A 27,568-nucleotide genomic window follows, 5' to 3' on the forward strand; every position below is an offset into this window, starting at 1 on the left:
GGGGGAGAGAGAGGGGGGGGGAGGTGTGGGGAAGGGAGAGGTCAGGTCGGATCGGATCCAGTCCGGGAGTCGGGTCCAGTGGGGGGGGGGGGGGGTCGGGTCGGGGAACAGGAGCGAGTGTCGGGTCGGGTCTGGTCGGTGGGGGGGGGGGAGCGGGTGTCGGGTGTCGGGTCTGGTCGGCGGCGGGGGGGGGGGAGCGAGTGTCGGGTCGGGTCTGGTCGGTGGGGGGGGGGAGCGGGTGTCGGGTGTCGGGTCTGGTCGGCGGCGGGGGGGGGGGAGCGAGTGTCGGGTCGGGTCTGGTCGGTGGGTTGGGGGGGAGCGGGTGTCGGGTCGGGTCTGTCGGCGGTGGGGGGGGGGGAGCGGGTGTTGGGTCGGGTCTGGTCGGCGGGGGGAGGGGGGGGAGCGGGTGTCGGGTCTTGTCGGGGGCGGGGAGCAGGAGCTGGCCGTGGGAGGAGCCTTATCCACGCAACCCCAGTGAGGCCATTCAGCCAGGGCTAGGGGCTGCGTGCTTCGGGCCCCTCCCACACAGTTCGGCGCCTGGAGCTACTGCACTTGCGTGCCAACTGTAGCACGCATGTGCAGAGGTCCCGGCACTGTTTTCAGCGCCGGGACCTGGCTCCGCCCCCCCCCCCACGGCTCGTGCTGGCTGCGCCGAGGGCCAGTGGACCTGTAAGTAGGTGGAGAATACCGAGGATTTTTTTAGGTGCGAAAAACGGGCGCCCAGCTCGGAGGGGCGCCCGTTTTTTTTCTTGTGGAAACTTGGGCCCAATATGATCATGGCTGATCATGCAACTTTAGTACCCCATTCCTGCTTTCTCTCCATTCCCTTTGATCCCTTTAGCCGTAAGGACCACATCTAACTCCCTTTTGAATATATCCAATGAACTGACCTCAACAACTTTCTATGGTAGAGTATTCCACAGATTCACAATTCTCTGAATGAAGAAGTTTCACCTCAATTCGGTCCTAAATGGCTTACCCCTGAGCCTTAGACTGTGACCCCTGGTTCTGGACTTCCCCAACATCGAGAACATTCTTCCTGCATCTAACCTGTCCAATCCCGTCAGAATTTTATATGTTTCTATGAGATCCCCTCTCATTCTTCTAAATTCCAGTGAATATAAGCTTAGTCGATCCAGTCTTTCTTCATATGTCAGTCCTGCCATCCCGGGAATGAACTAGACATGGATAGCAAAATATGTATGTACCCAGTTTCACTTTAGATGCTGATATGTCCATGTTGTGTAAACCAGTAAAATGCACAAGCGATATCCAAGATCAGGATTTATCCAGATAAGCATCGCATAAACTGATGCATGAGAAGAAACCATTGACCATTAAGTGTTGGAAGTTGAGGGCATCTCATGACATTTGCAATCAGAGAACTTTTATTACCATTTCCATTTTACTGCACCATATTCGTGATGGAATTTGCCTTTATCTGCAAAATCTTTAAGCTTAAATCAGTTGCTCATGGATGAATGGAATTTATTGTCTGGAAGTTTACCAAGTGACCAAACTCCAAATCTGACCTATTAGTCAATGTGTCGTGCCTGCCAACATTGCAGACAAACAAAATACTTCAATGTGAAAATATTGATGTTGCCAATATATTATTTGTGTGACAGTTGGCAACTGATTTAATGATTTTGTTTTTTAAAAACTGATTTGTCAAAGTATTTATAAAGATAGTAATGTCTGGTGGGAGCTCAGAAATTGCGTTTCCACCAACTGTAATTTTCTTCTTCCCGTGCCAGCTGTAGCGAGGGCGGGACTAGGACAATCTGAGGCTTGGTTTATCCTCTCATTCCAGCAGTGACTATTTCAGATTGGCTTAATATGATTCTATCTATATCTAGATTTGAAACATGACAATATTCTCTAATGCATATTTCTTTTCTACAGCTGTAGACAGACTATCCAATATCATCTCGTCATCTTCAACAGATCTGAATTTGGTAGAACCTGATAACTTAGAACCTGATAAAAGCTTAACTGCCAAAGAAAGTAGCGAGGAAAAGATTGAGGACTTGCTGCAGATCAGAGCTACAAGCATGGAAATGCAGACCCAGGGAAAACCGACTGGAGACTCTGTGGAGAAGAACCAAGAGTTGTCACAGGATTCTTACAATACCTTACTGCACGGTAACAAATGTGACGTCCCGGTTACAGACATTGATGATGTCATCAATGAGCTAAATTCTGCTGAGGAAGAAATTACAAATACTTTGTCTCTGAATTCGGAAAGGAACCAAGTTGAGATTGCTGCTCATTCAATAAAAGCTATCAACAACACGAATGGCGTAAGTAGTAAAGGTGATTCTTCAACAGACATCAAGCAGGTTGTTCTTGACTATTCTGTTCTGAATTCAGTCAACACAGGCAAAGTATTTTTCGTGAACAAAACCTGCCTGACTAACTACTCCAGAAATTTAAGCACAGAGAAGGAGGAAAAGCCATTGAGTTTAACAGGCATCAAGGAAAACAGTAAACAACAATCCATGTATGCTGCTGCTGTGGACTCTGATTCAGAGACTGAATCTTCTGGTAGCCCTCAATTATCTTGTAATAAAGTGGCAGTGGTTTCACCTGGAGATGTTAGTTTCAGTCAATGTGAAAGCCTTAGTGTTGCAGATTCAGATATTGAAGAGGTTGAAATCTGCTACCAGCCTAGTGATCAAAATAACACATCACAGCAATTTGCGCACCTTCCAATAAATCTGAATCACAGTGTTCTGCATAAAAGTGGGTTGCCAATGAATGAGCTTGCTCCAGAAGTAAGTAAAGAGACAATTGCAGTAGCTGAAAAAACAAATACAAATCTATCCTCTTCATGCCATAAAAATGGGGATAGTTTAATCTCATACTCGCTGCCTACTTTTGCCAAGAATCGAACAGAGATTGCTGAACAGGACCCATTGCCAAATTCTGTTGATGGTAGGCCATCTGAACAGATCAAATTTGAAAACACAAGTATCCTTACTATTATGGATGTAAATGATTCACAAATCAAAATTCTGGGATTTGCTATGTCTTCCAAGGAGGATCTGCCAACGAATAAAAATCATGCTGTGGAAAGCACAGATGTAATGACTTCTCATAACCAAGAGTCAGACAAAGACCCTTGTATAGGAGAAATTGCCAGGGAATTGGGTGAAAAGTTAGAACACCACAGTGATTCTGTCCTTTCTGCATCAAGACTTCAGTCAGAATCTTGTTTGGAACTAACCAGAACAGACCATGATTTTTCTTCATCATTAGATGCCTTGAAACATACCAAGAAACCAGAAATTACAAAAACAAGCCTTCCATCCCAGTATCCAGTGCCCAAGCCTAGGTTATCTGCTACAAATAAGTCTAACCCGGGTGCTCAGGATGTAGCCTCATCCATGACTCATATCAGAAAGGAAAGACTGGCCTTGTCAGGTACTGTAAAAAATCCTAGTCCCCAGCCACAAAGACATGCCGTTAATCAATCCAAACAATCTTTGGGAGCACAAAATGCAAAATCCTCAACACAATTTAAAGGGCAAAGTGAAAGTGGAGCAGCATCTCAAATGTGCACTAGATCTAAGTTTCAGGACAAAACCCAGAAGTTCTATTCTGCACCAAAACTAAAGGGGCTCAGCATTAAAAGTAAAAACAAACCACATTCAGAAACCTGTGAGAAGAATACAATAAAGTCTGATGGATCCAAAAAACCAGAGTCATTGCAGAAAAGTCCAGAAAAGTCACCAGTTTTTGATCATCTATCATCAAAGCTCTTCGCCAAAAGAGCATCTTTAATATGTAATTTAAAAACAAACAAACAAGCTGAGAAAAATAAATCTGAAATGAAGCAAGAGAAAGAGATCAGTAAAGTTCCTGCACATTCTTCAGAACAGCTTTCAATGCACTTAGCAGCAGAGACCAGACTCCAAACAAGACAGAAAGATAAAGGTGAAACAAAGTCACCTAATTTCACTGATAAAGTGGAGTTGAGCAATGAAAGGCAAAATCAAGTGTTGAAAGAAGAATCTAAGGACAGAAAAGAGACAGAATTACAGGTAACACTTGATCATAAACTAAAAGATGAAGAACCCAAAGAAATGCACAAAGATATCAGGAAAAGTGCATGGATTAAAAACTCTCATAAGTCATTTGCAGAATCAAAAATTTATGGAAGTGAAGAGAACATTACACAAATGTCCAGTGAACGATCTACTGAATTGCGTATCACATCTCCTACAGAATTGGATCTGTATGAGAATGCTAACATGGTCGATAAAAACGGGGGGAAATTGTCACAAGGCGCACAGAAAATAGAGCAGAAACCATCACAAAAAGGGAAGCCAGATGAGCATTTGCCACCCACAGGATCTAAACCATTGAAAGACTCTCCTGTACTCTCTTCAACTTTATTACATGAAGATGATCAGGAATGCATGGCAACTCAATGTAGCTTTATAGAATTAAAACTAACATCACCTTCTTTGGAGCGGAAAGAAGTTAATAGCATGGCTACTCCTTCAGGACTTTTAGACCAAAAGTCAACTAAATCCTCTGTAACACTGGATATTGCCCAGAAACCAAAATTAGCCCCAAAGCCTCCTGTCAGGTTAGAGCAGAAACCAGCTCAACTAAGTAGTGATGATACACAGGTTGCTAAGTATCCATCTGACCATGCAATCAAAGCTTCTTCTCAAAAACAAAAACTGTTACTTGAAAGAGAGGTAAAATCATTTGACACACTACAATTACACTCCACTGTTAAAGGTATAGATCAACCAAAAATTGAGGCAACTGGAATCTTAAGGAAATCTTTGAGTGAAGAAAAACACCCCAGCACTGATTTTGCCTTCTATCAAAGGGTCAAGGACAAGTCAAATATGGGAAGTTTTACAAATCAGCTGAATTACCCACCAGAGGGTGGCTCTTCTTTTTCTGTCAGACAGAGAATTAAGTCTTTTGAGAGCCTAGCTAGCTTTGATAAACCTGTAATCAGGAAAATAGACACGCAGTTTCTAGACTCATCCTTTGTTACTTGCAATGCAAGCTCTTCTACCAAGCCAGCAATAGGAAGGCGAATATCGGGGAGTGCAATACCTCTAGTGACATCCAATATTTCATCCATTCGTGACATTGATACATCGCGTGCATTGAGACGTAGTTTGAGCTCTTATACTGAAGGGAGCTCTGAAGGTGCATTTCCATCACTGCAATTAGAAAAGTCTCCTTCGAGCTTGGCTTTTCTAAGCTTTGAAACAAATCATTCTGGGAGCATTACCGAAGAGCTTAAAAAGACCAAGGAATGTGATTTCAGCAGTGAAAGGTCTCATGAGCAGGATTTCACTTCTTGCAAGGTTAACAATAATAAAAGTAGATCATCAGTCAACCATCGCCCAAATTCATTGTCTCGCTCCAAGCTACGGGAACTGAGAGCACTAAGCATGCCAGATCTTGACAAACTGTGCAGTGATTACTCTACTGATCCAATGATCCAAAGCTTTAAAACTGAACTGGAAGTCAAGCCACGAAGGTCTATTGGTCCTGCTGCTGAAAGCCTTACAAATATTTCCTCAGGAACCTCCTCTGCTACCAATGAGTCAGGTTTAGTGAAAATATATAGGCCTGGAATTTCTAGTTTAAGATCAAAGAGCACCTGGAAAAGCAGCACTGGAACACTGGATTCTTGGTCTGATGACGAGCTGCCAAATAGTGAGAATTTGTCTGAACACAAATGCAGAAGTTGGTCTGTCAGGTTAGTAACAATGATGTCTGAAGCTATATACCCAGAGAATTACATTGATTTCAAAGTGCAGAAGGTGTATAAAGGTCATTAAGCTCTAAATGCCAAGAGCAGACAATATGTATAAATTATTTAAATAACACTTTACAACTCTCCAGAGACCATTTTATTGCAGAATATTAAATTGACTCCCTTGAGTCTTAGGTCAACCTGGTCCAAACTTATCAAAGCTCAGAGGAGACCAAACCTTGAAAGCCTTAGGATATAATTTCTACTATTGGCTATTTTTAGCAAAAAGTAGGGTTAGTTATAAGTCAGTGTTTCCCACATTATGGCCCCAAGTTTCCACATGATTTGCTCCTGATTTTTAGGAGCAACTGGTGTAGAACGGAGTATCTTAGAAATCGGAATTCTCCACATTTAGTTTTCTGCAGTTCTAGTCAGGTAGAACAGTTTCACTTTGGAACTGAATTTTTTTTTCAAAAGGGGGCGTGTCCGGCCACTGACGCATGATTTGAAAGTTTCCACAGTGAAAACGTACTCCAAACTAACTTAGAATGGAGCAAGTGAATATTTTTGTAGACTTGAAAAAACCTTGTCTACACATTAAAAAATCAGGCGCAGGTTACAAATTAGGCATTGGGAACGAGGTGGGGGGGGGGGGAAGGGAAGTCATTAAGTTCTACAATAAATCCTTATTTATACTTATACAAATATTATACAAATAAATCCAAACTGAATAAAAATTTATAAGCAAAGAAAAGATTAAATAAACCATCTTCCTACCGGTGTGAAAGTGCTTCAGGCAGGCCTTTCAGTCAGCGGTGTGGCGTCGGTCCCGACGACGGGAGGGGCAGGCAGGCAGCCGTTCCCGACGGCAGGGGGGGGAGACAGGGAGAAGGCTGCAGGAAGCCTCATTACTTGAGGCAGCCGTTCCCGACGGCAGGGGGGGGGAGGCAGGGAGAAGGCTGTAGGAAGCCTCATTACTTGAGGCAGCCGTTCCCGACGGCAGGGGGGGGGAGGCAGGGAGAAGGCTGTAGGAAGCCTCATTACTTGAGGCAGCCGTTCCCGACGGCAGGGGGGGGGAGGCAGGGAGAAGGCTGTAGGAAGCCTCATTACTTGAGGCAGCCGTTCCCGACGGCAGGGGGGGAGGCAGGGAGAAGGCTGTAGGAAGCCTCATTACTTGAGGCAGCCGTTCCCGACGGCAGGGGGGGGAGGCAGGGAGAAGGCTGTAGGAAGCCTCATTACTTGAGGCAGCCGTTCCCGACGGCAGGGGGGGGGAGGCAGGGAGAAGGCTGCAGGAAGCCTCATTACTTGAGGCAGCCGTTTGCCGTCGGGCCCGATGGACGGCAGGGGGAGAAAGCTGCAGGAAGCCTCAGTGCTGATCATGGAAGGGCAATGTGGTTTTATTAAAATATGTTAAAAATTGAACAGCTACAAAGAATTTGAATAGTCTCAAACAAGTGCATGTATCCCGTTTATCACAGTCTATCTTTAATTACAGAATGCACTCCCTCACCCTCACACACAGAAATATCAAGAAAATTAAAATACAAGCCTTTGCAAGGGTTCAAGAAACAAATTTTCACTTTTTCTGCAGCACTTTTTAAAATGGCCGAGTGCCAATGTTTCCTTCAGACTGCGCGTGCACAAACGCTCCAACGCGCATGCGCAGGGTTGCCGGCACGAAAAAAACTAATTTAAATTGTACCCGCCCCCTCCTACTTAAAAAATCGGCACGAGTGGTAGGCTCCACCCCCTGGGCGCCGCGCCAAGCAGACATCGAGCTGCAAAGCGCTCGAGAATAGCGCGTTTTTTTTCAGGTGCTGTTTTCGGCGCGAAAAACGGGCGCCCAGCTCGGAGGGGCGTCTGTTTTGCCGCGTGTGGAAACTTGGGGCCTATATTTTACCAAAAATAATAAACAGATGTAATCTACATCAAGCCTAAAGAAGGTTTTTAAGTCTTTTCCCTTTCTCTTCTGAGGGCTATGGAGTGCAGTTGCACAGAATGAGTGCTTTGCCTGGGCTTACCTGACATCCGTAGGCATGTACGTTTTCAGCAGGGTTCTCTAAATATCAATCAGAAGCAGAAACACTTGCTGATCTTTCTCCTCACGAACCCAAACTAAAGCCAATTGTAGCGCACCTGGAACCACTGTAACTGAGCTCCGGTAACTCAGCATAAACCCTCGATTAACCTGCTTCTTGATCTGTATGGCTGAATGCCTCGCCAGCTATTTCATTTACTTACTGATCCATTGAAGGAGCCAAGGTAGATATTTTGTGCATCTGTATGCACATACTGTTCAAAACCTTGAGGACCCTGTGCAATTTTAAAGTAATTGTAATATATAATGGTGTTCCAGGTGCAGGCGGAAGCTAGTAACATAGGGGGGAATTTTGGGGAGGGGGTCAGCGGGCACATTCGGTGGCGGATCGCGTAGGAATGTTTTTTTGTCAGCGGGTTGGGACCCTGCTGCCATGCGCCTTTCCCAGATGTCGGGTCTGTCAGCACTGAACAGACCCAACAAACAGCGGCAGCGGAGGCAATTCAGGTCATTATGACCTTGTGAGCAGCTCATTAAGAAGTATTTTGAGCTCACCTTTACATTTTACAAGGTCCACGCTGCTCAGGATCACGTCAGGTAAGCACGTCGGGAGTTGAATGATCATGGAATCATGCCATTACTTGACAGCTGCAAATGTGCTATAAAAGCACCCATCTCACAGCTGTTCACTTTCCAAGCTCAGAAGCTGTTGCTTACAGCATTTGGAAGACAGATTGAGCTTTATGCAGTTTGCAAGTGTTTGGAGTAAACTCTCTATCCAGTGTCATCTCATTGGAACAACCTCTCTCACCATTGACAGATCGCTTCTGTCATCTCATGTTCACCTGCCATCTATTACATCAGCATCGGTGCCCTTGAAACTATCTCTAGTCCTCAGAATCCCACCATGATCAGCCTCAACACCAGCAGCACCAGGCACACAAGCAGCACCAACAACAACACCAAATCTCCGCAATCAACTGATGCCATACAGGACAAAAGGCATCAGCACCCGACCACATTGCTGCCCGGGAGGCCAGGGATGGTCTCACCATGGTCAGATTGACTTCACATGATGCTGTACACCCTGGCTGCCACAAGATGTGCCAGGTTGGCACCACCCCACACCAACACCATAAAGCATCCCTAAAATGCCCAAGCCATTCCTTTTACACTCATCAGCATTGGGGGTTACCATTATGTCTCACCATTCATTACAACTCACTAAGCCACTTTCAAAGGTGCACACAAATCTGTCAAAGATCGCAAAGTGTTGAAAATAAAGGTTGCAATATTTGACACCACATTAACAGAAACTTTACATGAACATTGCATAAAACATCCAAGTGCCTACCCTTGTGTGTTGTTAATTGGTATGATTGGACTAGGATGACTGTGAGGGGTGGCTAGTGAGATTGGGAAGTGATAATGTAGATAGAGAGGGATAGGTGGAGGTGCAAGGTAAGTTGATGTAAGGATGTGCAGGAGTAGAGTGGGGAAGGCAGAGTGATGGGGATGTGATGAGTGGCAGAGCAAGATGAGGTTGAGTCCAGGTTTTAGATAGCTAGCTAGGACACCTACAGTTATCATATAGCAAAGATCTGGCACAACCAATGAAAGTTATGGCCAGCTGTGGCCTCAACCCTGCCTCCACCTCCTTCCAGCTATTCTGTAATGCTGACCTATGGGGATGGTGATATGGAATTGGTAAACAAGGCCAGCCTCCTCACAACACCTCATGCAGCATCATGCATTATCAGATTTGCTATCCATCAGATGAGATGTTAAATTGATGCCCCACCTGCCCTCTCAGGTGGGGATTTAAAAGATTTGAAGAAGAGCAGGGGAGTTCTCCTGGTGTCCTGGTCAATATTTATCCTTCAACCAACTTTTAATTATATAGCGCCTTTAACGTAGTAAAAAGTCCCAAGGTGCTTCACAGCACCTGATACAAGATAAAACAGATAAATCTGACACCAAGCCACAAAAGAAGAAATTAAGGCAGATGACCAAAAGCTTGGTTAAAGAGGTAGGTTTTAAGGAGCATCTTAAAGGAGGAAAGAGAGGTAGAGAGGCGGAGAGGTTTAGGGAGGGAGTTCCAGAGCTTAGGGCCCAAACTGCTGAAGGCACAGCCACCGATGGTTGAGCAGTTATAATGTGGGATGTTCAAGAGGGCAGAATTTGAGGAGCGCAGACATCTTGTAGGGTTGTGAGGCTGAAAAAGATTACACAGATTTGGAGGAGCAAGGTCATGGAGTGATTTGTAAACAAGGATGAGAATTTTGAAATCGAGGTGTTGTTTAACCGGGAGCCAATATAGGTCAGAAAGCAGAGGGATGATGGGCGATCATGACTTGGTGCGAGTTAGGACATGGGCTGCAGAGCTTTGGATGACCTCAAGTTTAGAATGTGATAGGCCAGCCAGGAGTGAGTTGGAGTAGTCAAGTCTAAAGGTAACAAAGCCATGAATGAGGGTTTCAGCAGCAGAAGAGCTGAGGCAGGGGCGTAGACAGGCAATGTTACGGAGGTGGAAAAAGGCAGTTTAGTTATGCTGCTGATATGTGGCTGGAAACTCATTTCAGGGTCAAATATGACACCTAGGTTGTGAACTCAGTCTCAGATTGATGCTAGGGAGAGGGATGGAGCCAGTGGTTATCGAACGCAGTTTGTGGCGGGGACCAAAGATAATGACTTCAAAAAGGAGTTAGATGTAGTCCTTACTACTAGGGGGATCAAGGGGTATGGCAAGAAAGCAGGAATGGGGTGCTGAAGTTGCATGTTCAGCCATGAACTCATTGAATGGCGGTGCAGGCTCGAAGGGCTGAATGGCCTACTCCTGCACCTATTTTCTATGTTTCTATGTTTCCCGATATTTAATTGGAGAAAATTTCTGCTCATCCAGTACTGGATGTCGGACAAGCAGTCTGACCATTTAGATACCAAGCAGGGGTCAAGAGAAGTGGTAGAGAGGTATAGTTGGGTGTCGTCAGCGTACATGTGAAAATTGACTCCCGTGTTTTGGATGATATCGCAAGGGGCAGCATATAGATGAGAATTAAGAGGGGGCCAAGGACAGATCCTTGGGGGAACACCAGAGATAACGATGTGGGAGTGGGAAGAGAAACCATTGCAGGAGATTTTCTGGTTACGATTAGATAGATAAGAAAGGAACCATGCAAGTGCAGTCCCATCTAGCTGCACGATGGTTGAGAGGCATTGGAGGAGGATGGAGTGGTCAACTGTGTCAAAGGCTGCAGACAGGTCCAGAAGGATGAGGAAGATTAGTTTACCTTTGTCACACTCACAAAGGATGTCATTTGTGACTTTGATGAGAGCCGTTTCGTTACTGTAGTACTGGCGAAAACCAGATTGAAGGGATTCAAATATTGAATTCATGGAAAGATGGTCACGGATTTGGGACGCGACAATACGTTCAAGTACTTTGGACACGAAATGGAGGTTGGAGATGGTGTGATAGCTAGCCAGAAAAGTTGGATCAAGGGTTGGTTTTTTGAGGAGAGGAGTGATGACAGCAGATTTGAAGGAGGGAGAACAGTACCTGAGGAGAGAGAACCGTTAACAATGTCGGTTAGCATGGGAGCTGAAAAAGAAAGTTGGGTGGTCAGCAGTCTAGTGAGAATAGGGTCAGGGCAGCAGGAAGTGGGTCTCATGGACAAGATGAGCTTGGAGAGATCAAGAGGGGAGATCAAAGAGAAACTAGAGAAAGATGTGAGCTTAGGGCTAGGGCAGGTGGGGACATCAGATAAAGTTTGGCCCTGTTAAAAAAACATTACAAAACAGATTATGTGATCATTGTTATTTGTGGGACCTTGCACAAATTGACTGTTTCGTTTAGTTTGCCTACATTACAACAATGATTACACTTCAAAAGATCTTCTTTGACTGTGAAATGCTGTGGGGCATTCGAAATTTTGTGAAAAGTTCCACTCTTATTTTGCCTGCCATTTCTTAGCCCTCTGTCCCTTTGGACAAGGCAAAGACTGCCAATCGGTTGAAACACCCTCTGAACCATTGCAAAGTCTTTAAGGATTTTTGTCCCCTAATCTTCTATTTCCCTTTACTGTCTGCATATCTTTAATTTTCACTTGAATTTAATTTTGCAGTTCCACCACTAATTTACCTCCCTGCACCGATCTAATGCAACACTTGGAGCTGTGAATAATAACAGAGGAACAGAAGTAGGCCATTTAGCCCCTCGAGCCTGTTCCGTCATTTAGTGAGATTAAGGCGATATGTGACCCATGTCGTTGTGGAGCAGGCGGAGTATGGTGACGTACTTTTGGGAGCATCCGAAACGGAGGAGGACGCTCCATAGACCCTCACGGTTGACAGTGTCGAAGACCTTTGTAAGGTCAAAGAAGGCCATGTATAAGGGCTGGCGCTGTTCCCTGCATTTTTCCTGCAGCTGTCCTGGAGGGGACAAATTCCGCACTGCGACTCCGGGAGAAGTTCCTCGGCCACGGGGAGAAGACGATTGAGGAGGACTCTAGCGACGACTTTCCCAGTGGTTGATAGCAGGGAGATTCCTCTGTCGTTGCCGCAGTCGGACTTGTCCCCTTTTTTAAAGATGGTCACGATCACTGCATCTCTAAGATCTCCTGGCATGCTCTCCTCTCTCCAGATGCGAGAGATGAGGTCATGCATTCGCGCCAGTAGTGCCTCTCCGCCATACTTCAGTGCCTCAGCAGGGATTCCATCCGCTCCCGTAGCCTTGTTTTTTAGCTGTCTTATGGCCTTTTCTACCTAATGCAATGTTGGGGTCTCACTGAGGTGGTGGCGGGTAGCATGCTGCAGGATGGAGTCGAGAACACTCGAGTCAAAGGCAGAGTCTTGGTTGAGGAGATCTTCGAAGTGTTCCTTCCAGCGGGCTCTGACTGCCTCGGTGTCCTTGATGAGTGTTTCCCTGTTCTTGGCCAGCAGTGGGGTGGGGCCTTGGGAGTTTGGTCAGTATGTGGCCTCGACTGCGGTGAATAATGCTCGCACATCATGGCTGTCGGCCAGCTGCTGTATCTCCTGTGCTTTCTCCATCCACCACCTGTTCTTTAGGTCCCGGGTTTTTTGTTGGATCTTAGTCTTTAGCCATCTGTAAACTGTCACCAAGCTCATGGTCTACAGAGCCGTAGTAATACCCACCCTCCTGTATGGCTCAGAGACGTGGCCCATGTACAGTAGGCACCTCAAGTCGCTGGAGAAATACCAGCAGTGATGTCTCCGCAAGATCCTACAAATACCCTGGGAGGACAGACGCACAAACATTAGCGTCCTCGTCCAGGCCAACATCCCCAGCATTGAAGCACTGACTACACCTGATCAGCTCCGCTGGGCAGGTCATGTAGTCCGCATGCCAGACACGAGACTCCCAAAGCAAGCGCTCTACTTGGAACTCGTCCACGGCAAACGAGCCAAAGGCAGGCAGAGGAAATGTTACAAGGACACCCTCAAAGCCTCCCAGATAAAGTGCGACATCCCCACTGACTCCTGGGAGTCCTTGGCCATAGACCGCCCTAAGTGAAGGAAGTGCATTCGGGAGGGCGCTGAGCTCCTCGAGTATCGTCGCTGAGAGCATGCAGAAATCAAGCACAGGCAGCGGAAGGAGCGTGCGGCAAACCAGGCACCCTGCCCACCCTTTCCCTCAACGATTATCTGTCTGACCTGTGACAGAGACTGTGGTTCTCGTTCTGTACAGCCACCTAAGAACTCATGTTAAGATTGGAAGCAAGTCTTCCTCGATTCCGAGGGCCTGCCTATGGTGATGATGCGACCTAACTCCACATACCTGCATTTTCACCATATGCCTTTATACTTTTGGTTAACAAAAATCTATCAATCTCAGATTTAAAATTAACAATTGATCTTGATACATCCTCACTATACAGTATAAATGCACACGAGGCCCATGCTTGAGAGAAGGTCAGTCTGTGACCTGTCCTTTATTCCAGAGCACTCAAGTGATGGAAGTGGGTGGAGCTTCCCCTTTTATATCTGAAGGTCCAGGTTAGGAGTGTCTCCCACAAGTTCACCACCTAGTGGTCATTGTTCTCACAGTGTACAACTTAGGTCAGTTTATACATGGGTTACATTGCTGGTTGAATACATGACAGATCTAGCATTAGTTGCTGTATGTGGAAGATCGTTCCAAACTTTGACCACCCTTTGGCTTCGATCTCGCCAACTGTGGCGGGTCCGGAGCAGCCAGTGGCGGTGGCGGGTGGCCAGCCCGTTCCTGGCTCCAGCCCGCACTGTGAAAAGAATCTTCTGTTGATTGGGCTTGTGGGAAGGTTCCTGACCAATTAAAGGGAAACTGGTCGAATGACATCAGTTGATGATGCATTATCAGCCGGTTTCCTTAAAGGGAACATGGCCACATTGATTTAACAGTTGTGCTGTCAATGTTCTATAGCACTGAGGTGCTGCAAACACTGACAATGACTGCACAAAGGTGCACGGCAACACCCAGGCTCTCTTATGACTCCCTCTATATGTTTATGGAGGGAGTCACAGCACCAGCGACGTTCTCTTCCCTTCTATTAGACAGAAGAGACCTTTCCAGGACAGCAACACAGCCTGGAAGGTAAAAGCAGGAATGTCGTCAGGAGGAGCTGGCTCCAGTAGCACAAACCTATCAATGATCTCAATAGATCATGAAACGTTACTTCAAAACCACACTCAATCTCATCCTGCTGTACCACTCATCACATCCTCATCACTCTGCCTTCCCTAACCTACTCCTGCACATCCTTATTCACACCCACTAACCATGCACCTCCACCCATCCCTCTCTATCTACATTATCACATCCCCATCTCACTAGCCACCCCTCACACTCATCCTCATCCTTGTCCAATCATACCAACTAACAACGCACAAGGGTAGGCATTTGCGTCTTTTAGCCAATGTTAGAAACATAGAAACATAGAAAATAGGTGCAGGAGTAGGCCATTCGGCTCTTCTAGCCTGCACCGCCATTCAATGAGTTCATGGCTGAACATGCAACTTCAGTACCCCATTCCTGCTTTCTCACCATACCCCTTGATTCCCCTAGTAGTAAGGACTTCATCTAACTCCTTTTTGAATATATTTAGTGAATTGGCCTCAACAACTTTCTGTGGTAGAGAATTCCACAGGTTCACCACTCTCTGGGTGAAGAAATTCCTCCTCATCTCGGTCCTAAATGGCTTCCCCCTTATCCTTAGACTGTGTCCCCTGGTTCTGGACTTCCCCAACATTGGGAACATTCTTCCTGCATCTAACCTGTCTAACCCCGTCAGAATTTTAAACGTTTCTATGAGATCCCCTCTCATTCTTCTGAACTCCAGTGAATACAAGCCCAGTTGATCCAATCTTTCTTGATAGGTCAGTCCCGCCATCCCGGGAATCAGTCTGGTGAACCTTCGCTGCACTCCCTCAATAGCAAGAATGTCCTTCCTCAGGTTAGGAGACCAAAACTGTACACAATACTCCAGGTGTGGCCTCACCAAGGCCCTGTACAATTGTAGCAACACCTCCCTGCCCCTGTACTCAAATCCCCTCGTTATGAAGGCCAACATGCCATTTGCTTTCTTAACCGCCTGCTGTACCTGCATGCCAACCTTCAATGACTGATGTACCATGACACCCAGGTCTCTTTGCACCTCCCCTTTTCCTAATCTGTCACCATTCAGATAATAGTCTGTCTCTCTGTTTTTACCACCAAAGTGGATAACCTCACATTTATCCACATTATACTTCATCTGCCATGCATTTGCCCACTCACCTAACCTATCCAAGTCACTCTGCAGCCTCATAGCATCCTCCTCGCAGCTCACATTGCCACCCAACTTAGTGTCATCCGCAAATTTGGAGATACTACATTTAATCCCCTCGTCTAAATCATTAATGTACAATGTAAACAGCTGGGGCCCCAGCACAGAACCTTGCGGTACCCCACTAGTCACTGCCTGCCATTCTGAAAAGTCCCCATTTACTCCTACTCTTTGCTTCCTGTCTGACAACCAATTCTCAATCCATGTCAGCACACTACCCCCAATCCCATGTGCTTTAACTTTGCACATTAATCTCTTGTGTGGGACCTTGTCTACTAATGTGTTATCAAACAATGAAATCTTTATTTTCAACACTTTGCGTTCTTGGACATATTTGTGTGCTCCTTTGGAAGTGGCTTAGTGAGTTGTAGTGAATGGTGAGACATAACGTTATCCCCGCAATGGTGATGAGTGTAAAAGCAATGGGTTGGACTTTGCAGGGATGCTTAATGGAGCTTATGTGGGGTGGTGCCAAACAGGTGCATCCTGTGACAGTCAGGGTGTACAGCATCAAGTGAAGTAAATCTGGCCGTGGTGAAGTATCCCGGGCAGCAATGTGCTCGGGCACTGATGCCCTGTATCCTGTGCAACATCAGGTGATTGTGGAGAAGTTGGTGTTGTTTGAAGAAAAGGCCCTCAAGTCTACCACCAAGCTCATGGTCTACAGGGCTGTAGTAATACCCGCCTCCTGTATGGCTCAGAAACATGGACCATGTACAGTAGACACCTCAAGTCGCTGGAGAAATACCACCAACGATGTCTCCGCAAGATCCAACAAATCCCCTGGGAGGACAGACGCACCAACATCAGCGTCCGCGACCAGGCTAACATCCTCAGCATTGAAGCACTGACCACACTTGATCAGCTCCGCAGGGCAGGCCACATAGTTCGCATGCCAGACACGGGACTCCCAAAGCAAGTGCTCTATTCGGAACTCCTTCACAGCAAACGAGTCGAAGGTGGGCAGCGGAAATGTTACAAGGACACCCTCAAAGCCTCCATGATAAAGGGCAACATCCCCACTGACACCTGGGAGTTCCTGGCCAAAGACAGCCCTAAATGGAGGAAGTGTATCCGGGAGGGTGCTGAACAGCTCGAGTCTCATCGCGGAGAACATGCAGAAATCAAACGCAGGCAGCGGAAAGAGCGTGCGACAAACCAGTCCCATCCAACTTCCCCCCCTCCACCGCCGCCCCCGCCCCCTCCCTCAATGACTATCTGTCTCACCTGTGACAGAGCGTGGTTTCCGTATTGGACTGTACAACCGCCTAAGAACTCATGTTAAGAGTGGAAGCAAGTCTTCCTCGATTCCGAGGGACTGCCTATGATGATAATGGTATTGTTCTTGGTGATGAACATAAGAACATAAGAAATAGGAGCAGGAGTAGGCCATTTTTCCCCTCGAGCCTGCTCCGCCATTTAATAAGATCATGGCTGATCTGTTCAGGGACTCAGCTCCACTTCCTTGCCCACTCACCATAACCCTTTATTCCCTTAATGCTCAAAAATCTGTCTATCTCCGCCTTAAATATATTCAATGACCCAGCCTTCACAGCTCTCGGGGGCAGAGAATTTCACAGATTTACAACCCTCAGAGAAGAAATTCCTCCTCATCTCAGTTTTAAATGGGCGGCCCTTATTGTGAGACTATGTCCCCTAGTTTTAGTTTCCCCTATGAGTGGAAATATCCTCTCTGCATCCACCTTGTCGAGCTCCCTCATTATCTTATGTTCCGATAAGATCAACTCTCATTCTTCGTAACTCCAATGTGTATAGGCCCAACCTACTCAACCTATCTTCATAAGTCAACCCCCTCATCTCCGGAATCAACCTAGTGAACCTTCTCTGAACAGCCTCCAATGCAAGTATATCCTTCCTTAAATACGGAGACCAAAACTGTACACAGTACTCCAGGTGTGGCCTCACAAATACCCTGTACATTTGTATGCGGACCTCTCTGCTTTTATACTCTATCCCCCTTGCAATAAAGGTCAACATTCCATTTGCCTTCCTAATTACTTGCTGTACCTGCATACTAACTTTTTGTGTTTCATGCACAAGGACCCCCAGGTCCCTCTGTACTGCAGCTCTTTGCAAATGTTCTCCATTTAAATTATAATTTGCTTTTCTATTTTTTCTGCCAAATAGATAACCTCACATTTTCCCACATTATACTCCATCTGCCAAAGTTTTGCCCACTCACTTAGCCTGTCTATATCCCTTTACAAAATTTTGTGCCCTCCTCACAATTTGCTTTCCCACCCATCTTTGTATCATCAGCAAACTTGGCTACATTTCATTCAGTCCCTTCATCCAAGTAATTAATATAGATTGTAAATAGTTGAGGTCCCAGTATCGATCCCTGCAGCACCCCACTAGTCACTGTTTGCCAACCGGAAAATGACCCATTTATCCCGACTCTGTTTATTGTTAGTTAGCCAATCCTCTATCCATGCTAATATATTACCCCGAACCCCATGAACTTTTATCCTGTGCTATAACCTTTTATGCGACACCTTATTGAATGTGTCATGTATGTACTTTTGGGATCACTAGCCATTAGATGGCGTCACTGTTGGAGGCCATTGGGCTGCAAGCACGTGTATAAAAGGCCGAGTATAAAAGGCCAGCCATTTTGTATATTAGTCAATTTGGGCCTAAATAAAGCAGAGCCAAGGTCATACCTCTTGGAGTTAAACAGTACTCAGTCTAACAGTTATTGCATACACAACATTTGGCGATGAGGCAACAAGAACCTTTGCATGCAAAAATGAGCACAATTGGATTGTTGGAACGACTTGTGGAAAGAGAAGATTGGGCAGACTTTATGAAAGGTTTCAGCCAGTTCTTCGTGGCCAACAAAATGGAGTTAGTCGGCGACGCAGATCGGCGCCGGGTGGTGTTCCTCGCGGTTTGTGGTCCAAAAATTTATGGTCTGATAAAGAATCTACTACCACCTGTGAGTCCAACAGAGAAGACGTATGAAGAATTGTGTACACTGGTACAGGACCACCTTAAGCCAGATGAAGGCATCATCATCTCGAGATACAGATTTTACACGCACGTTCACTCAGAGGGCTAGAATGCGGCGGAATTCATTGCTGACCTGAGACGTCTCGCGGGACTGTGTAAGTTCGGGGCTGTGTTGGCAGACATGCTGCGGGACTTCTTTGTAATCGGCATCAACCACGAGGTGATCCTGCGTAAACTACTGGCAGTGGAGACGTTGACTTGAACAGGGCCATCACGATCGCTCAGTCACGCATGACGATGGATAGAAGTCTAAAGCAGATATCAGTGAAAAATTGAAACTCGAAAAGTACTGTAAATATGATTGATTCGCCGTTCGGCAAAGCGGCACATGGCAAGGCCTACCCGACTGCGTACACGAAACCTGTGTCTGCCCAAAGTCTGCCAATGGGAATGCATCCGATTTCTCTGTGTTGGCGTTGTGGGGGAAATCACCGGCACCAGCAGTGCCGATTTAAGCAACATAGTTGCAAAGGCTGTCTGAGAGTGGGGCATCTCCAGCGCAAGTGTCCGCAGATGAGCAAGCGTGCTGCGACACACCACGTTGAGAATAATGATCAGACTAGCGCGGATCCGGATACGCAATCCAAGATGTCAGAAGAGGAATTGTATGGACTGTACTCGTTCCTAACTAAGAGCAAACCGATAATGATCAACGTGAAATTTAATGCGGTTCCGCTTTAGATGGAACTGCACACAGGGGCGAGTCAAATGATAATAAGCCAGAGGGCATTTGACAAGCTGTGGGATGCTAAGGCTGTGAGGCCCAGGCTGAGTCCAGTCAATGCCAAGTTGCACACATGCACCAAAGAACTCATAATGGTGATTGGCAATGCCACAATTAAAGTTGTCGTATGACGGTGCGGTTCACAAGTTACCGCTGTGGATTGTCCCAGGCAATGTGATTGGAAGGACATAAAAACGTTGTCGTCGGAGAAAGATACATGTGCCAAAGTACTGAGCAAGTTCACCTCGCTGTTCGAACCGGGTATCGGCAACTTCACAGGAGCCAAGGTGCAGATCCATGTGGACTCAGATGCAAGACCCATCCATCATAAAGCTCGGGCATTTCCGTATACGATGAAGGAGAAGGTCGAACTCGAACTGGACAGACTCCAGCGTGAAGGGATCATATCAGCGGTTGAATTTAATGAATGGGCCAGCCCCATTTTTCCTGTGCTGAAAAGTGATGGCACAGTCAGAATCTGTGGAGACTACAAGACTACAATCAACAGGGTTTCGAAACAGGATCAATACCCGTTACTGAAGGCTGGTGACTTGTTTGCAATGCTAGCTGGGGGGAAATCGTCCACCAAACTGGACTTGACGTCGGCCTACATGACACAGGAGCTGGTCGAGACGTCGAAGAGACCTACGTGCATTAACATGCATAAAGGACTGTTTATTTATCACAGGTGCCCTTTTGGAATTCGCTCGGCTGCAGCAATATTTCAGAGGAACATGGAGAGTCTACTAAAGTCCGTTCCCAGAACCATCGTGTTCCAAGATGACATCCTGATCACAGGTCGTGACTCCGAGGAACATCTGAACAACCTGAAAGAGGTTCTACATCGTCTGGACAAAGTGGGACTCAGACTGAAACGCTCGAAGTGCGTTTTCATTGCACCACAGGTCGAATTCCTGGGGAAGAAAATTGCTGCTGACGGCATCAGGCCCACGGACTCGAAAACCAAGGCCATCAAGAATGCACCCAAGCCGCAGAATGTGACAGAGCTGCATTCGTTCCTGGGTCTACTCAACTACTTCGGTAACTTCTTACCTAAATTGAGCACCTTATTAGAACCACTGCACATGCTGCTGAGAAAAGGCAACAACTGGGTGTGGGGTGCGTCTCAAGACAGAGCTTTTGAGAAAACCACTAATCTGCTTTGCTCTAACAAGCTGCTGGTACATTACGACCTATGTAAACATTTAGTATTGGCCTGTGATGCTTCTTCATATAGAATTGGTTGCGTACTCCAACAAGCTAATGGGTCGGGTAAACTTCAACCAGTCGCGTATGCTTTAAAAACTTTGTCTAAAGCAGAAATTGCCTATAGCATGGTAGAGAAAGAAGCACTAGCCTGTGTGTATGGGGTTAAAAAGATGCATCAGTACCTGTTTGGTCTTCGGTTAGAACTGGAGACAGATCACAAGCCACTCATTTCACTGTTCTCTGAAAACAAAGGTATCAATACCAATGCTTCATCCCGCATCCAGAGGTGGGCGCTGACATTATCCGTTTATGATTATGTCATTCGCCATAGACCTGGCATTGAGAATTATGCCGATGCTTTGGGCCACAGGTGGAAATGCCACAACCGGCAGACCTATTGTTAGTTATGGATGCTTTTGAGAATGAAGGAACCCCTGTCACGGCTCAACAAGTTAAGACCTGGACCAGCCAGGACCCAATTTTATCGGTGGGGAAGAGTTGCATCCTCAAAGGTGATTGGTCTGCCATACCCAAGCAAATGTGCGAGGAGACCAAACCTTACATTCGTCGCAAAGACGAACTGTGTATTCAGTCGGATTGTATACTGTGGGGCAATCGTATTGTTATGCCCAAGAAATGGAAAGAGAAATTTGTATGTGAGCTACATAGCACACATCCCGGCATTGTAATGATGAAAGCCATCGCTAGGTCTCATGTCTGGTGGCCGGGAATTGACTCTGAGCTGGAATCATATGTGCATCAATGCAACACTTGCATGCAGCTCAGCAAAGCACCAGCGGAATCGCTGCTGAGTCAGTGGTCGTGGCCGTCCAAACCATGGTCTGGGATCCATATAGACTTTGCAGCTCACTCCGTGGGGAAGATGTTTTTCGTTGTGGTGGATGCATATTCGAAGTGGATAGAGTGTATAATCATGTCATCCAACACATCCACAGCTACCATTGAAAATCTCAGTGTCATGTTGATGACACATGGTCTGCCTGACATTGTTGTTAGCGACAACGGATCGTGCTTCACCAGTCAGGAGTTTCAAGAGTTCATGAAACTCAATGGTATCAAACATGTAAGGTCCGCACCATTCAAATCTGCATCTAATGGGCAAGCACAACGTGCTGTCCAAATCATAAAGCAGAGTACAAAGCGAGTAACCCAAGGATCACTGCAGACCCACCTGTCATGCATACTGCCTTAGTTACAGGACAAGACCACACCCGCTTATCGGGGTCTCGCCTGCTGAACTAATGATGAATAGAGGTCTTAAGACCAGGCTATCTCTTGTACACCCTGATAATCATGTTGAATATAGAAGACAAAGTCAGCAAGGGTATCACGATCGTGCAGCTGTGTCACGTGATATTTCTGTAAATAATCCTGTATATGTTCTGAATTATGGTCAGGGTCCCAAGTGGATCGCTGGTACTGTCATGGCCAAGGAGGGCAACAGAGATTTTATTGTCAAGCTCAAAAATGGGCAAACATGAAGGAAACATATAGATCAGACAAAGCTGCGGCACACTGATGAACCGGAACAGTCAGAGGAAGAGACAATCGATAACCAACCAACCTACCCCCAGTCATCAGAGGACTCAGTGGTCATGTTCAATAAAAATGGACTTTCAATCCCTGACATGGCCATTGCCACTCCCACCAGGTCAGCCACCCAGCCACCAGTCACAACAGACTCTAAACACTCACCCAAGACTGGAGTTGAACTGAGACGGTCAACCCGGGAGCGTAAAACACCGGACCGTCTCAATTTGTAAAAGACTGTGTTAATATCTCAGAGGGGCGGATGGGATATTGTCATGTATGTGCTTTTGGGATCACTAGCCACTAGATGGTGTCACTGTTGGAGGCCATTGGGCTGCACGCACGTGTAGCAGAGCCAAGGTCATACCTCTTGGCGTTAAACAATACTCAGTCTAACAGTTATTGCATACACGACAGAATGCCTTCTGGAAATTTAAATACACCACATCCACTGGTTGCCCCTTATCCATCCTGCTCGTTACATTCTCAAAGAATTCCAGCAAATTTGTTAAACATGATTTCCCTTTCATAAAACCATGCTGACTCTGCTTGATTGAATTATGCTTTTCCAAATGTCCCACTACTGCTTCCTTAATAATGGACTCCAGCATTTACCCAACCACAGATGTTAGGCTAACTGGTCTATAGTTTCCTGCTTTTTGTCTGCCTCCTTTTTTAAATAGGGGTGTTATACTTGTGGTTTTCCAATCCGCTGGGACCACCCCAGAATCCAGGGCATTTTGGTAGATTACAACCAATGCATCCACTATCTCTGCAGCCACTTCTTTTAAGACCCTAGGATGTAAGCCATCAGGTCCAGGGGACTTGTCCACCCTTAGTCCTATTATTTTACCTTAGTGATAGAGATTGTATTAAGTTCCTCCCTCCCTATAGCCCCTTGATTATCTACTATTGGGATGTTTTTAGTGTCTCCTACCGTGAAGACCGATACAAAATATTTGTTTAACGTCTCTGCCATTTCCCTGTTCTTCATTATTAATTCCCCAGTCTCAACCTCTAGAGGACCAACATTTATTTTAGTCACTCTTTTCCTTTTTATGTACCTGTAGAAACTCTTACTGTCTGTTTTTATATTTATGCTAGTTTACTTTCATAAATTATCTTCCCTCTCTTTATCCTTTTTTTAGTCGTTCTTTACTGGCTTTTATAAGTTTCCCAATCCTCTGGCCTCCCACTAGTCTTGGCTGGCCACATTGTATGCCCTTGTTTTTAATTTGATACCATTCCTTATTTTCTTAGTTAGCCACGGATGGTTATCCCTTCTCTTACAGTCTTTCCTTCTATTGGGATATGTTATTGTTGCGAGTTATGAAATATCTCCTTAAATGTCGCTCTTACCCCAGTACTGGTGCCAATGTATCACGAACCAAAACTCATTTCTCCCACACCAGTCTTTGAGCCACTCTTTTAACTCTCTGATCTTATTTACCCTATGCAAATTTGCTCGTGGCTCAGGTAGTAATCCAGAGATTATAATCTTTGTGGTTCTGTTTTTTAATTTGGCCCCTAACTGCTCATACGCTCTCAGCAGAACCTTTTTCTTTGTCCTACCTATGTCGTTGGTACCCACATGGACCACGACAACTAGATTTTCCCCCTCCCACTCCAAGTACCCATTCCGCCCTGAGGAGATGTCCTTAACCCTGGCACCGGGCAGGCAACACAGCCTTCGGGACTCATGCTTTCGGCTACAGAGAACTTTATTTATCCCCTAATGATATTATCTCCAACCACTACAAAGTTTCTTTTTACTCCCCCCACTTGAATGGCCCCCTGTACCACGGTGCTATGGTCAGTTTGCTCATCCTCCCTGCAGTCCCTGCTCTCGTCCACACTGGGAGTAAGAGCCTCGAACCTGTTGGATAAGAGCAAGGGCTGAGGCGCCTCCATCACTCCATCCTGATTCCCCATACCTTCCTCACTCATAGTCACACCCTCCTATCCCTGACCACGGATCGAATTTGAATTAATTAATCTAATTGATATGACTAGCTCCTGGATCGCGGCGTCCAGGTAACTCTCCCTCTCCCTGATGTGTCGGTGATGCTGGTGTGTTTAGTGATACTGGTGTTAGGGCTGATCGTGGTGGGATTCTGAGGACCCAGGTGAGATTTTATCAAGGGCACCGATGCTAATGGAATAGATGGCAGCTGAAGTTGAGATGACAGAAGAAGTCAATGGTGAGAGAGGTTGCTCCAAGGAGGTGACAGTGGCTAGAGAGTTCACTGCAAACACTTCCAAACTGCTTACAGTTCAAAAGTGCCTTTCAAAATCCTGAAGGCTTTAGCTTCTGAGATTGGAAAGTGAAGAGCTATGAAAAGCTAGCTTTTATACCACTTCTGCAGCTGTCAACTAGTCAAAGCAATGTAGAGTCATTGAGAACCCGACACACTTACCTGACGTGTTCCCCGAGGGACGTGAACCTCGTAAAAAAACTTGGAAAAATAGTAAGTACCTGGTAAAATTATTTTTAATTACCTTTAAACTACCTCTTATTGATGTTAATTGGCTGGTCCGCCATGGTATCGGATCTGTGAACCAAAGCCAGACCCAGCACTTTGGAAACTTACAAGAAGGCGGGTTCAGAGCTGTCAATCACGGCCATCCAAACCTGCACTCGCTGGGCTGGTAAGATTCCGGCCTTTGTGTGTTAAAGTGTTTTCTAATTTCACTCCTGAAAAGTTTGTCTCTAATTTCAAGACTATGCCCTCGAGCCCTAGACTTCACAACCAGCAAAAATAGTTTCTCTCTATCTAGCCTATCTGTTCCCCTTAATATCTTGAAAACTTCGATCAAATGACCCCTTAAGCTTCTAAACTCAAGGAAGTACAACTCTAATTTGTATGATCTCTCCTCATAATTTAACCTTCAGAGTCCGGCCATCATTCTGGGAAACCTACATTGCCCTCCCTCCAAGACCAACAAGGTGTGGTGCCCAGAATTGCTCACAATACTCCAGGTGTAGTCTAACCAGGGCTTCGTATAGCTGTAGCATAACTTCTACCCTCTAATATTCTAGTCCTCTGGATATAAAGGTCAGCATTTCATTAGCCTTTTTGATTATTTTCTGTACCTGTTCATGACATTTTAATGATCTATGTACATGGATCCCCAAGTCTCTTTGGACCTCCACTATCTTTAGCTTTCCGCCATTTAGAAAGTACCCTATTCTATCCTTTTTTAGGTCCAAAGTGGATGACCTCACATTTGCCTATATTGAGGTCGATTTGCCACAGTTTGCCCATTCATTTAATCTGTCAATATCCCTTTGTTATTTTATGCTTTCATCTACACTACCTACAATGCCGCCTATCTTTGTGTCATCAGCAAATTTGGATATGTGGCTTTCTATCCCATCATCTAAGTCGTTAATAAAAACGGTGAATAGTTGAGGCCCCAACACAGATCCCTATGGGACATCACTAGTCCTGACACTTACAATACCTACCCATTATCCCTACTCTCCATCTCCTGCCGCTCAGCCAATTTCCTAACAAGGTTAATAATTTGCCTTCAATTCCATGGGCTTCAACTTTAGTTAACGGTCTCTTATGAGGGACTTTATCAAAAGCCTTCTGGAAATCCATGTAAATAATATCCATAGACATTCTCCTGTCCACTACTTTAGTAACCTCTTCAAAAAATTCAGTCAGGTTCGTCAAGCATGACGTACCTTTTACAAATCCATGCTGGCTCTCTCTGATCACTTGAACATTTTCAAGGTGTTCGGTCACCCTATCCTTAATTATAGACTCTAGCAATTTCCTGACAACAACAGTTAGGCTAACTGGTCTATAATTCCCTGGTTTTCCTCTCTTGCCATTCTTAAATAGCGGCATGACATGCTTTGTTTTTTGCATTTTTGTATGCTTTTTCCTTTAGTTTTATGTTGTCCTTACCTCTTGAGTTACTCATGGCTGTTCGTTTTTGGCAAATAGAGCTCTTGCCCCTCGGATATAAAGTTGATCTGTATCACATTAAATTATTATTTTTTGAATATATCCCACTGAACTTCTGTCAATTTACCCATCAACAGATTTGCCCAGTTTACTGTGGACAGTCTCTGTCTCATACCGCTGAAGTCGGCCTTACCTAAATCTAGAATCTTAGTAGCTGTTTCACGTTTTTCCCTTTCAAAGTTCTGTAATTGAACGAAATCTACTGTAATAACTTTCCGTGACCGTTTAATTGCCTAAGTCTAAGGCAAATGATTTAAAGTGTGTTTATTCTTCCGCTATCCAAAGTCTAGGATAACAGGAGAGGGCTTATGTCAATTTTATTGAGTCAATTACAATAATAAGCGTTAGTTACTAGACAACGCTATATTACCAGGTACTGTGCATATAAGGACATACTTAAGTTCATAGGCAACAAAAGCTCGCTTAGGTGATTGGGCCCTGGTGCGGAGCACAATAGAAAAATCTGACGCAATCTTAAAAAGAGGTAACAGTGACTTTGAATACTAAAGATCTGATTGTTTTCTGAAAGAGGTGGCGCTGCTTATTTTTATATAAGGTTCTGGTCATTGCAATGTTAATGTAAACTCATTTATAAAGTATGTAGAAAGGAATGCTACCTCTTACAAATGGAATTAAATTCTGTTACTTAGATTGTAAGATGGGAAATCAGAGTTGTGTTTTTTTCATTTATAATAATGTTTTTTCAGGTTGTTTCTTCTGTCTATTCTGCACAGGCCGCACACACTCCCTGTGGGGGCAGAGTTTTGACCTCTGCTCTGAGTCTCCACACAGTAGCATTTCTGAGACGGGTAATTCATGAGGAACCATGGCCAGGAACATGCAACTTACCATTCCTGGCTGCATCATGTTTCAGCTCAAATGTACTATGCTGTTGTTATTGATTTGTAGGATAAGATACATCTGTGAAACTGCATTATATATTTGAGCAGTTTTGTAATGTCATATCACCTACAACATGCTTAAGCCTTAAAACTATGTTTTTCAGTCTTGAAGACTTATCCCATTCCACCCTGGAGAAACAGAAAGTACAGGCTGCTTTGTCCTCAATAATGGCTAAAGCAGATATCATGAAAGTAATCCAGGAAGCCAAGACAGTAGCTGAGGTGAGCAGTTCCAGCATTTCTATCCTGTGAATGGGGGTGGGGATTATTAGCAATACTGTTTGTCATTTTAATGCCAACTGCAGGAAAGCAGGAAAGGGGTACTGAGGTGAATGATCAGCCATGATCTTATTGAATGGCGGTGCAGGCTCGAAGGGCCGAATGGCCTACTCCTGCACCTATTTTCTATGTTTCTATGTAACATAGAACCATAAATTTTACAGCAGAGAAGGAGATCATTGTAAATGTGCCAGCTCTTTGCTGGAACAAACCAAACTAATTCCATTGTTCTGCTCTCCCTATAGTCTTGTATCTTATTCATCTTCAAATATTTCTGGTCTTCCCCTCAAAG

The 27,568-nt window shown here is 45.4% G+C and overlaps 1 protein-coding gene across 1 annotated transcript in view; it reads left to right on the plus strand.

Annotated features, from left to right (window-relative positions):
- Window positions 1–27,568, plus strand: part of pdzd2 (PDZ domain containing 2) — a 444,706-nt gene that overhangs the window by 391,172 nt on the left and 25,966 nt on the right. Inside the window, exons 19-20 of the mRNA XM_070868346.1 lie at window positions 1,906–5,740; window positions 27,102–27,219. Coding sequence (XP_070724447.1) covers window positions 1,906–5,740; window positions 27,102–27,219 — 3,953 coding nt within the window. The remainder of the gene's footprint in view (window positions 1–1,905; window positions 5,741–27,101; window positions 27,220–27,568) is intronic.

The sequence above is a fragment of the Pristiophorus japonicus genome, chromosome 2 (assembly GCF_044704955.1).
Source record: "Pristiophorus japonicus isolate sPriJap1 chromosome 2, sPriJap1.hap1, whole genome shotgun sequence".
NCBI classification, from domain to species: Eukaryota; Metazoa; Chordata; class Chondrichthyes; family Pristiophoridae; genus Pristiophorus; species Pristiophorus japonicus.